The sequence below is a fragment of the Bufo gargarizans genome, chromosome 8 (genome assembly GCF_014858855.1).
Source record: "Bufo gargarizans isolate SCDJY-AF-19 chromosome 8, ASM1485885v1, whole genome shotgun sequence".
Taxonomy (NCBI): Eukaryota; Metazoa; Chordata; class Amphibia; order Anura; family Bufonidae; genus Bufo; species Bufo gargarizans.
Window position 1 is genome coordinate 7,578,598 of NC_058087.1, and position 13,483 is coordinate 7,592,080.

At 42.7% G+C, this 13,483-nt stretch overlaps 1 protein-coding gene across 1 annotated transcript in view; it reads right to left on the reverse strand.

Annotated features, from left to right (window-relative positions):
* Positions 1 to 13,483, reverse strand: part of KYNU (kynureninase) — a 41,014-nt gene that overhangs the window by 10,390 nt on the left and 17,141 nt on the right. The window contains exon 5 of the mRNA XM_044303103.1: positions 11,581 to 11,666. Within this exon, the coding sequence (XP_044159038.1) occupies positions 11,581 to 11,666 (86 nt within the window). The remainder of the gene's footprint in view (positions 1 to 11,580; positions 11,667 to 13,483) is intronic.

Sequence of the window (13,483 nt, forward strand, 5' to 3'; positions counted from 1 at the left end):
TAGGTCACTAACTTTTCACACAACTTTACATAAATCAATAGTACAAGTAACCACAAGAAACTTTGTAATATGTATTAGTGAGAAATGTCTAGTTCTCGTGTTATCAGCTGTTTATCATCACCACCTTGCTAATTGCTTTTTTTTGTATGAATTGCTTTGAATCTATCCCAAGATGGACCAGCTATGCTGAAGTACCCTATTGCATATGTCAATACAAGTTTATGAAGAGGGAAAGGTAAGGATCGAGTAGGATAGGCACTAAAGAGACTACACAGTTATATAGTAACTTTATATCTCAGCACAAGTGCTTTATTCACATCCATACAGGTAAAGTTAATGTTCTCCATGATCATTGGGGCTACTTCTGAGTAAGATAATGTTAGGAAGCAAATTCTCCTCCACTTTCTGTGAGCGCAGTGGATGGCAGCTAGTCTCCATCCACCATCACTGGGAAAAGTGCAAACTAGACATACAGCATGCACAGAGGAAAACTAAGTCACATAATGGTCAAAAATAGTGTTCATTTACACACACTGTACTATTCAGGACTCAGCTAGTTTTAAGTTTAAGGACCAAGGGTAATTTTGCTAATCTGACAAGTGTCACTTTATGGGGTAATTACTTTGGAATGCTTTTACTTATTCAACCAATTCTGAGATTGTTTTCTTATGACACATGTTTGGATCGATATGATTTACCATTATTTTTTTTTTTAATCCAAAATTTACCCAAAAAATTTGAAAAAAAAGCTTAATTTTCTAAATGTGAATCTCTGCTTTCAATACAGATAATGATACCTCGCAAAATAATTATTAAAATAATCATATGTCTACTTTGTGATGGCATAATTTTATAACTGTCATCTTATTTTTTAGACATTAGAGGGCTTTGAAGTTTAAAAACCAATTTTTTTCATTTTCAAGAAAATTTCCAAAACTGACTTTTTTAGAGACCAATTCAGTTTTTTAGAGACACTTGGCTGTGGAAAAAAAAAAAAATTGTTTGCTTCTACTAAAATGTTGCTTTAGCCCATTTTTAAATTTTCACAATGGGTACCTCTCAAAATGCACCACACAATTTGTTAGCATTTTTTTCCCTGAATATGGCAGCACTTCATATGTGGTTGTTAACTGCTGTATGGGCACACTGCATGGCTCAAAAGGGAGCCATTTGGCTTTTAGATAGTAGATTTAGCTGAAATGGTTTTTGGGCGTCATGTGAAGAGATCCTGAGGTACTTTTACAATGGAAACCCCCAAAACTGGAATCTACACCCATCAATTAATTTATTGAGTGGTATAATGAGCTCTTTGACCCTACAGAAGAATTTAGAAACACTTAGCTGTAAAAATGGTAAATCAAATTTTTTCCAATAAAATGTTGTTTGCACCATATTTTTCATTTTCAGAAGGAGTAACAAGAGCAAAAGCACCCCAATATTGGTTACTCATTTTCTCATGAATACCCTATATGTGGTCATAAACTACAGTATGGGCACTCTGCAGGGCTCAGAAAGTAATGTGCGCCATTTGGTTTTCGGATGGCAGATTTCGACAGAATAATTCTTGGGTGTCATGTCACATTTGCAGAGCCCCTGAGGTACCAGTATGGTGTAAAACCCAAAAAGTTACATTTTGGAAACTAAATCTCCTTCAATGAATTCACATAGGGGTATAGTGATTTGCTTGACCCCACCAGTGTTTCAAATACAGGTGAAACTCGAAAAATTAGAATACTGTGCAAAGTTAATTTATTTCAGTAATCCAACTTACAGTAAAAGGTGAAACTAAAATATGAGATAGACTCATTACATGCAAAGCGAGATATTCCAAGCCTTCATGTATTATAATTTGGATGATTATGGCTTACTAGCTTATGAAACCCCAAAGTCACAATTCTGAGGTACCCTTTGCTCAGGGGGTATGGATTAATTAGTTGACTAGAGTGTGACACTTTGAGCCTAGAATATTGAACCTTTTCACAAAATTCAAATTTTAAGCTGCATTACTGAAATAAATGGACTTTTACACGATATTCAATTTTTTGGAGTTTCACTTGTAATTTATTTAACATTGGGAAATTAAATTTAAATTAATTTTCCCAAATGGTAATTGGAGAAAAAGCACCAAAAATTTGGTTATTTATTTGCCCCCCCCCTAAGAATGACAATACCCCCAATGTGGTCATAAACTGCTGTTTGCGCACACTGCAAGGTTCAGAAGAAAAGGAGCACCATGTGCATTTGAGGCCTAGTCTGTGGATTTATCCAGCTATGACCGACAACTGCAGAGGCTCTCAGGTGAAATAAAAAAAGAACCCCCCAAGAAGTGACCACATTTTAGAAACCACACCCCTCAAAGAATCCACCAAAGGGTGTAGTGCACATCTTGATCCCACAGATGTTTTGCAAAAACAAATTCACAGCAGATGGTGCAAAGTGAAAACTACATTTTTTCCACAGATATGCCATTTCAATGCCAAATATGTTGTGCCCATTGTGTGCTAGTGTGAAAGCCGTCTTATTATTATGCTGTTTCCTGGTTTTAGAAACACCCTACATGTGACCCTAATTGTTTGTCTGACTGTATGAGAGGGCTTAGGCGTGAAAGAGCACCATGTGCTTTTTGAGGCCCATTGAGGTAATTTATACATCTTGTGCTAATAAGTGTAGAAACTCTGGGCAGAAATAATAAAAAGAACTGAGAGTTATAAAAAAAAACTCTCATTGTTTCTTAGCAGGCCTAAACCTTTTGGTAGCATTGGATTGTCTGACCCAGAGCTGTATGGTGAGCCATTGCTCTGTTGAGAGTGGTGGACTGGATCCACATGCCTCCTCATAAGGACTCTTGCACACAAACTTTTTTTATTCCGTTCTCTTTTTGCAGATTCCGTTTGCGGTCCGTATGCGGAACCATTTATTTAAATGGTTCCGCAAAAAAAAAAAAAACTGAATGTACTCAGTATGCATTCCGTTTCCGAATTTATGTTCCGCTGAAAGATAGAACTTGTCCTATCATTGCCCGCAAATAACGATCCGTGGCTCGAATCAAGTCAGTGGTTCTGCAAAAAAAACAGATCACAAATGAAAACCAAAAGGAAAAACAGAACAGAAGCAGAAACACTACTAAAACAAAAAACGGTTCAGTGAAAAACAGACCGCAAAATACAGAAAAAGCCATATGGTCGTAAGTCTTGGGTTGCTATGGAACAATCAAACTTCCATAATCTCTTTAGACGCCTTTTGATGGTAGACATAAAAAATATTTGTGTTATGTGGGAGTCCACCCTCCTGGCGTGGGATTGGTTTCAGACCTCACAACATGGTATTCCTTTACCCTCTCCATTGAGATATTGTTTCTATGGTTCCTTCTGCCTTGGTCGAGAGTCTCCCTCACTCAAATCGCACCTCTGAGATACCATTTTCCATGTGTGGTGGACATGCACACCAATTCAGTCTTAGTGGACTAAGGTTTTCACCCAGAGAAATAGTGCCTGTAACTCCGCTATACCTCTCTCTCCCCAACTTTCCTTACTAGCTGTCCTTGCCTAATAACCTTGCCTTTAAACCTTCCCCTTTATTTAAGACTAGCAGAAGGACCGGCTTCGCGCAGGTATATTTCATCTATTTTAGTTAATGTTTGTGTGTGTCATCAAAAGATATTGACAGTATCCACTATAACAGTGATATATACAGTACCTTGCCCCTTTAACAGTGACCTCCACAGTGGCCGCCCCTTTATTAGTGACCTCCACAGTACTCAGTCTCATTAAGAGTGATTTCCACAATAACCCACCCCCTTAACAGTGACCTTCACAGAGCTCTATACCCCTAAAATGTGACATCTACAACACCCTACACCCTTAACACTGACCTCAATAGAAGACCATCCCCTTAACAGTGGCCTCCACCGTTTCCTGCCCCCTTAACAGAGACCTCCACAGCATAACGCCCTCTTAACAGTGACTTCCACAGCAGCCTGCCCCTTTAACAGTGACCTCCACAGCGGTCACCCCTTTATTAGTGACCTCCACAGTACCCCATCTCCTTAACAGTGATTTCCAAAACACCCCATCTTCTTAACGGTGGCCTCTACAGCAATCTGCCCCTTAACACTGACCTCCATAGTGGAATGTCCCCTTAACTGTGACCTCCACAGCAGCCGGCCCCTAGGGTGACCAGAGGTCTGGTTTTAGGATGGACAGTCCAGCTTTAAGACTCCCTGTCCTCTGTCCGGCGTAGGGCCTGGACGGACACAGGGATATCCTTTTGAACAGCTCACTCTCAGACAGCGGCACTGTGCTGTCTGAGTGTGAGCTGCAGGGAGAAAGTCACCCTCCCTCCCACCACTGCAGCTGACAGAAGTAGATTTTTATCTTCACTTTTTTAATCCCCGTCGGCTGCGGACTGGGAGGGGGCGTGGCCTAACCAGGTCAGGGGCATTGCTTAGCAGGACCTGGGGGCGGAGTTTTCGAGTCCGTCTTTTGAGGGTGGCCTGAACGGCCACCCTACCTGCCTCCTTAACTGTAACCTCCACAGCACTCCGCTCCCCTAACAGTGTCATCCACAGTGCCCTGCCCCTTTAACCACTTCAGCCCCCCTAGCTTAAACACCCTTAATGACCAGACCACTTTTTACAATTCTGCACTACACTACTTTCACTGTTTATTGCTCGGTCATGCAACTTACCACCCAAATGAATTGTACCTCCTTTTCTTCTCACTAATAGAGCTTTCATTTGGTGGTATTTCATTGCTGCTGACATTTTTACTTTTTTTGTTATTAATCGAAATTTACCGAACTTTTGAAAAAAAATGACATTTTTCACTTTCCGTTGTAAATTTTTTTTTAAAAACGACATCTATATATAAATTTTTCTCTAAGTTTATTGTTCTACATGTCTTTGATAAAAAAAAATGTTTGGGTAAAAAAAAAATGGTTTAAGTAAAAGTTATAGCGTTTACAAACTATGGTACAAAAATGTGAATTTCTGCTTTTTGAAGCAGCTCTGACTTTCTGAGCACCTGTCATGTTTCCTGAGGTTCTACAATGCCCAGACAGTAGAAAAACCCCACAAATAACCCCATTTCTGAAAGTAGACACCCTAAGGTATTCGCTGATGGGCATAGTGAGTTCATAGAACTTTTTATTTTTGTCACAAGTTAGCGGAAAATGATGATTTTTTTTTCTTACAAAGTCTCATATTCCACTAACTTGTGACAAAAAATAAAAACTTCCATGAACTCACTATGCCCATCATGAAATACCTTAAGGTGTCTTCTTTCCAAAATGGGGTCACTTGTGTGGTAGTTATACTGCCCTGGCATTTTAGGGGCCCAAATGCGTGCAAAGTAGTTTGAAATCAAAATGTGTAAAAAATGCCCTGTGAAATCCGAAAGGTGCTCTTTGGAATGTGGGCCCATTTGCCCACCTAGGCTGCACATATACCCATGCTGGGTGAGAGAAATGACCCCATTTTGGAAAAAAGGACACCCCAAGGTATTTTGTGATGGGCATAGTGAGTTCATGGAAGTTTTTATTTTTTGTCACAAGTTAGTGGAATATGAGACTTTGTAAGAAAAAATAAAAAAATAAAAAATTATTATTTTCCGCTAACTTGTGACAAAAAAAAAAAATTCTAGGAACTCACTATGCCCCTCACGGAATACCTTGGGGTGTCTTCTTTCCAAAATGGGGTCACTTGTGGGGTAGTTATACTGCCCTGGCATTTTAGGGGCCCTAATGCGTGAGAAGTAGTTTGAATTCAAAATCTGTAGAAAATGCGCTGTGAAATCCAAAAGGTGCTCTTTGGAATGTTGGCCCATTTGCCCACCTAGGCTGCAAAAAAGTGTCACACATGTGGTATCGCCGTACTCAGAAGAAGTAGGGCAATGTGTTTTGGGGTGTCTTTTTACATATACCCATGCTGGGTGAGATAAATATCTCAGCAAAAGACAACTTTTCCCATTGTTTTTATACAAAGTTGGCATTTGACCGAGATATTTCTCTCACCCAGCATGGGTATATGTAAAATGACACCCCAAAACACATTGCCCAACTTCTCCTGAGTATCTCGATACCACATGTGTGACACTTTTTTGCAGACTGGGGCCCAAATTCCTTTTAGGAGGGCATTTTTAGACATTTGGATCCCAGACTTCTTCTCACGCTTTAGGGCCCCTAAAATTCCAGGGCAGTATAAATACCCCACATGTGACCCCATTTTGGAAAGAAGACACCCCAAGGTATTCAATGAGGGGCATGGCGTGTTCATAGAAAAAAAAAATTTGGGGCACGTTAGCGGAAATAGATTTTTTTTTTTGTTTCTTCTCACAAAGTCTCCCTTTCCGCTAACTTGGGACAAAAATTTCAATCTTTCATGGACTCAATATGCCCCTCACGGAATACCTTGGGGTGCCTTCTTTCCGAAATGGGGTCACATGTGGGGTATTTATACTGCCGGGGCATTTTAGTGGCCCTAAAGCGTGAGAAGAAGTCTGGAATATAAATGTCTAAAAAAAATTACGCATTTGGATTCCATGAGGGGTATGGTGAGTTTATGTGAGATTTTATTTTTTGACACAAGTTAGTGGAATGAGACTTTTTTTTTTTTTTTCCTAACAATTTTCGCTAACTTGTGCCAAAAAAAATTCTGAATGGAGCCTTACTGGGGGGTGATCAATGACAGGGGGGTGATCAAGGAGTCTATATGGGGTGATCACCACCCTGTCATTGATCACCCCCCTGTAAGGCTCCATTCAGACGTCCGTATGTGTTTTGCGGATCTGATCCATGGATGCGTGGATCCGTAAAACACATACGGACGTCTTAATGGAGCCTTACAGGGGGGTGATCAATGACAGGGGGGTGATCAATAACAGGGGGGTTAATAAGGGGTTAATAAGTGACCAGGGGGGGTGTAGTGTAGTGTGGTGCTTGGTGCTACTTATTACAGAGCTGCCTGTGTCCTCTGGTGGTCGATCCAAGCAAAAGGGACCACCAGAGGACCAGGTAGCAGGTATATTAGACGCTGTTATCAAAACAGCGTCTAATATACCTGTTAGGGGTTAAAAAGAATCGCATCTACAGCCTGCCAGCGTACGATCACCGCTGGCAGGCTGTAGATCCACTCGCTTACCGGACGATCCTGTGAACGCACGCGCCTGTGTGTGCGCGTTCACAGGAAATCTCGCCTCTCGCGAGAGGACGCGCCGGCGCGTCCACTCGGAATAACAGGGCCGCCGCCAGGACGCAATCCTGTGTATGGCGGTCCTGGGGTGGTTAAAGCTGACCTACAGCAGTGAAAAAAAATGGCTGGGTTGTTATTGAAACCTGGTGTAAAACTGTGTGTATGTGAAGACTAAGGGCCTGAGAGCTTCCATTGGATGATAAGGGTCATGTGACCAGGCTTCTATTGGCTAATGCTTTTATTTTTTTAATTTTATTATATCTCAGGAACGGTACGTGCTAGAGAGCTAAGACCCCATATAAAACATTCCTGGGCACCTGTGTGCCAAATTTCGTGATTGTAAATGTGACAATGCGGATTCCTTTAGCGGACATACACACATACACTCAGCTTTATATATTAAATACTCCTTATTACTTCTCGCCTTTTGGGCCACTTTATTGGCTCTCTACTGAGCTTCCCTCTATAGCTCAATGGATTAGGAAAGTTGACAGCCTCTGTAGGTTTGAGGGAATTTCAGCATGGGAAAACCACTCCATCAACAGGTTTTGAAACCAGTGGAAAGCTTGGAAATCATATAGAAAGTTCTAAATTATAGTGGCTATTGGGGCTCTCCTTGGGTTAGGGCTCTTCCCACTATCTTTGCTTGACTCTTTGAAGGAATCCTCCTCTTAATTGCAAACTGTAATGTACCTGCGATTGTTTTACTCTGGTTCTACTCAGTGATTGTAATTAGGGATAAGCGAATCGACTTCAGATAATTCATCCAAAGTCGATTCGCATAAAACGTTGTTGTAATACTGTACAGAGCGGGCGCTCCTTACAGCATTAGAATGTATTGGCTCCGATGAGCCGAAGTTATTACTTCGCAAAGTCTCGCAAGACTTTGGATAATAACTTTGTGAATTAATTATCACTTATTACTATTAATTACTATTATTTTTAATTAGTAAAAAACCTTGATACTGAAAGGAAGAAGTAGATCATCTGATACGTTTATAGAGCCAGTCATTACGGACACAACAATACATAATATGTTTATTTATTTTACTATTTTTTACAATTGTAAATGGTTTTATTAGGGGAAAGGGTTTTTAAACTTTTTTTTCTTGGAACTTTTATTTTTTATAAAACACTTTTTATTTCAGTGCCATTATGGGACTTCAACTTTTGAGGGTCCTTGTTTCCATGCTGTACAATACATGCTGTATTGTACTGCACTGAATCTGTCAGCTTCACACTGACAGTTGCCTATGAGACCCTGCCTGGGGGATGGGTCTTATAGGTTTTCCATATATGAGAGGCCTGGAGGCTTTTATAAGGCTTCTGGGTGGTATGGCAAACATCCGCCCTCTGGATCGCATCGCAGTGAACGGATGGAGTTCCCCTTGGAGGCCACCTTTAGCATTGATTGCCCACAAGATTTTAGGGGTTAATCCGCTGGCATCAGAGTTTTCACCAATACTGGTGGATACATCAGGGGCCCGGCTCTCAGTAATAGTCAGGCCCTTGTACTGATCAAGCGAGCATAACTCCTATGCTGCTCAATCAGAGCGCAGTACACGTATGCCAATTTGGGCAGTTGCTATGTCTGTGGTGCGGTATACAGCTGAATATATGGCGCTTGTCCTCTATGGGTTAATGCAGAGTTTGTTAAAAGGTTAGGTGACAAAGGTGTATCAAAACCTGTTAACCAAAGAAGGAATTATGGATGACATATTGCAATGTGTATGGGATAATTTATAATAAAATGTGGTCTGATTGTTATCCGAGTCACAATTACAGCCAAACTCAATCTACCTAAACCAGTGATGCCCAACCGGCAGTCCTCCAGCTGTTGGAAAACTACAACTCCCACCATGCCCTGTGGTAGGCTGATAGCTGTAGGCTGTGTGCATGCTGGGAGTTGTAGTTTTGCAACAGCTGGAGGGCCGCAGGTTGGGCATCCCTGGCCCAAACCAAGACCCTACAAACAGTCGGACCATTCACTTCTTTTATTGAGCATATTTCACCACATACGGTCAAAAGTGGGGCCTTGAATTTTTATATGCTGTAGTTTCCCATTTAGCAGCAATCATGACTTCCAAACATTTCCTGCAGCTGCAGTTAAGATTTGCTCAGCGTTGAAAAATTTTGGACCTTAAATGGGAATTTGGGCCCTGGGCACCATGTTGTGGGGGTCCATCCAGGTCTTTTCTTATGTGAGCCCTGGGGAAATGTGCAGAGCATTGAGGTCTAGCCACATCGCACTCCAGCATCTTGGAATTGCGATTTCTAGTCCAGATAAGTGGGAGCATTTATGTCAAGACATACAGTACAGACCAAAAGTTTGGACACACCTTCTCATTAAAAGAATTTTCTTTATTTTCATGACTATGAAAATTGTAGATTCACACTGAAGGCATCAAAACTATGAATTAACACATGTGAAATTATATACATAACAAAAAAGTGTGAAACAACTGAAAATATGTCATATTCTAGGTTCTTCAAAGTAGCCACCTTTTGCTTTGATTACTGCTTTGCACACTCTTGGCATTCTCTTGATGAGCTTCAAGAGGTAGTCACCTGAAATGGTCTTCCAACAGTCTTGAAGGAGTTCCCAGAGATGCTTAGCACTTGTTGGCCCTTTTGCCTTCACTCTGCGGTCCAGCTCACCCGAAACCATCTCGATTGGGTTCAGGTCCGATGACTGTGGAGGCCAGGTCATCTGGCGCAGCACCCCATCACTCTCCTTCATGGTCAAATAGCCCTTACACAGCCTGGAGGTGTGTTTGGGGTCATTGTTCTGTTGAAAAATAAATGATGGTCCAACTAAACGCAAACCAGATGGAATAGCATGCCGCTGCAAGATGCTGTGGTAGCCATGCTGGTTCAGTATGCCTTCAATTTTGAATAAATCCCCAACAGAGTCACCAGCAAAGCACCCCCACGCCATCACACCTCCTCCTCCAAGCTTCACGGTGGGAACCAGGCATGTAGAGTCCATCCGTTCACCTTTTCTGCGTCGCACAAAGACACGGTGGTTGGAACCAAAGATCTCAAATTTGGACTCATCAGACCAAAGCACAGATTTCCACTGGTCTAATGTCCATTCCTTGTGTTCTTTAGCCCAAACAAGTCTCTTCTGCTTGTTGACTGTCCTTAGCAGTGGTTTCCTAGCAGATATTCTACCATGAAGGCCTGATTCACACAGTCTCCTCTTAACAGTTGTTCTAGAGCAGTGTTTCCCAACCAGTGTGCCTCCAGCTGTTGCTAAACTACAACTCCCAGTATGCCCGCACAGCCAAAGGCTGTCCAGGCATGCTGGGAGTTGTAGTTTTGCAACAGCTGGAGGCACACTGGTTGGGAAACACTGTTCTAGAGATGTGTCTGCTGCTAGAACTCTGTGTGGCATTGACCTGGTCTCTAATCTGAGCTGCTGTTAACCTGCGATTTCTGAGGCTGGTGACTCGGATAAACCTATCCTCCACAGCAGAGGTGACTCTTGGTCTTCCTTTCCTGGGGCGGTCCGCATGTGAGCCAGTTTCTTTGTAGAGCTTGATGGTTTTTGCGACTGCACTTGGGGACACTTTCAAAGTTTTCCCAATTTTTCGGACTGACTGACCTTCATTTCTTAAAGTAATGATGGCCACTTGTTTTTCTTTACTTTGCTGCTTTTTTCTTGCCATAATACAAATTCTAACAGTCTATTCAGTAGGACGATCAGCTGTGTATCCACCTGACTTCTCCACAACGCAACTGATGGTCCCAACCCCATTTATAAGGCAAGAAATCCCACTTATTAAACCTGACAGGGCACACCTGTGAAGTGAAAACCATTTCAGGTGACTACCTCTTGAAGCTCATCAAGAGATTACCAAGAGTGTGCAAAGCAGTAAGCAAAGCAAAAGGTGGCTACTTTGAAGAACCTAGAATATGACATATTTTCAGTTGTTTCACACTTTTTTGTTATGTATATAATTCCACATGTGTTAATTCATAGTTTTGATGCCTTCAGTGTGAATCTACAATTTTCATAGTCATGAAAATAAAGAAAACTCTTTGAATGAGAAGGTGTGTCCAAACTTTTGGTCTGTACTGTAGGTGTGTGACTTTTAGTGTCCCAGGTCTGAGAAGTATTAAGAGCAATTGTCCTTGAGACCAGTTTAAGTAAAAAACTACATCTCCTTCAAACAGGAGCAGCCAGTAGTTTTTTTACATTTTTTTTTTGCTATTCCTCGAGTTGTCACATGGGTAGAAGCTTCCTACAGAAATAACTGGAGGCATCACTTGGACGGTTCTTTAACTGTTCGAGTATTTTGCATCCACTTACCTGGGCTTTATCAGTGTCATTATTATATGATGCGAGGCCACATGAAAAATAGTCTGGAAAACCTCACTGTTTCATTTACCTCCAAACTTGCATGCAGGGAGCACACCAATAAAATGGGGGGATTAGACAGGCGGAAGCCGTCAACACCTTGGCTCAGTTTTAATTCTAGAAAAAAGAAAGCAAAACATTACTAGTTATTGTAGCACCCCAGAGCAGGTACTACCATTCCTACACCTTGCTACTGTCTCTAATACAAATAATGACATCTGTGTATTTTTTCCAGGTCCTTTTATGCTGTGCCCTAATAATATTGCCATGTAACTTATGTATGGTATTACATGCGCTGTGCCTCATTCACCAGCAGGTGGCAGTGAATATAGCAGAGAAAATATCTTTAGATAGAATGGAATTTACCAATCCATTCTCCTCTCTTTTGGGCAGACGTGGGCTAGGTCGCCATCTCTACCCCTCTACCAGCACAAAGGTCATCATCTCTGCCCCTCTACCTGCACACAGGTAGTAATCTCTGCCCCTCTACCAGCATATAGGTCGCCATCTCTGCCCCTCTTCCATCACACAGGTTTCCATCTCTACCCATCTACCAGCACATAGGTCATCATCTCTGCCCCCCCCCAGAACACAGGTTGTCATCTCTGCCCCTCTACCAGCATATAGGTTGCCATCTCTACCCCCCCAGCACACAGGTTGCCATCTCTGCCCCTCTACCAGCACAAAGGTCATCATCTCTGCCCCTCTACCTGCACACAGGTAGTCATCTCTGCCCCTCTACCAGCATATAGGTCGCCATCTCTGCCCCTCTTCCATCACACAGGTTTCCATCTCTACCCATCTACCAGCACATAGGTCATCATCTCTGCCCCCCCCCCCCCCCAGAACACAGGTTGTCATCTCTGCCCCTCTACCAGCATATAGGTTGCCATCTCTACCCCCCCAGCACACAGGTCGCCATCTCTGCCCCTCTACCAGCACAAAGGTCATCATCTCTGCCCCTCTACCTGCACACAGGTAGTCATCTCTGCCCCTCTACCTGCACACAGGTCGCCTTCTCTGCCCCTCTACCAGCATATAGGTCGCCATCTCTGCCCCTCTTCCATCACACAGGTTTCCATCTCTACCCATCTACCAGCACATAGGTCATCATCTCTGCCCCCCCAGAACACAGGTTGTCATCTCTGCCCCTCTACCAGCATATAGGTTGCCATCTCTACCCCCCCCCAGCACACAGGTCGCCATCTCTGCCCCTTTACCAGCACACAGGTCGCCATCTATGCCCCTCCCAGAACACAGGTAGCCATCTCTGCCCCTCCTAGCACACATGTCACCATCTCAGACCCTCTACCAGCACTTCATTTTAATTACCCATAAACCTACTTAGTGAGAACACCTGGTCAGTGACATAATCATGAATCTGCTCCACCATGCACTCACAGGACACACTGTGACTGCAGGAAGTAATATCCTGTGTGAACACTAGGTGGTGCCATGTTCCATGTTTGCTGTCTTACAGTTCTCTCCCACTTGAACTGCCATCCTGGCAGGATAGGAGATTTAACATGGCCGCCTCCATTTATGTACACATGTGTGCTAGTTATTGAACATATTGCTCACCAGATCGTATAGCACAGGCATGCTCAACCTGCGGCCCTCCAGCTGTTGCAAAACTACAATTCCCAGCATGCCTGAACAGCCTACAGCTATCAGCCTACAGCAGGGCATTGTGGGAGTTGTAGTTTTACAACAGCTGGAGGGCCGCAGGTTGATCATGCCTGGTATAGCATACAGCAGATAATATAGGAAGTGCCTACTGCTATTTTTGAGAAGCCTTCCAAGGAACCGCCATGATATCCGGGAGAAATGCTACTGACTAATCTGCCACAGCTGCCAAACTTCATAAATAGGGACCAGTCCTGGCCATAACACTTATTTTGACTCCTCTGTCCGGCACAGTGCTGGACAGAGGA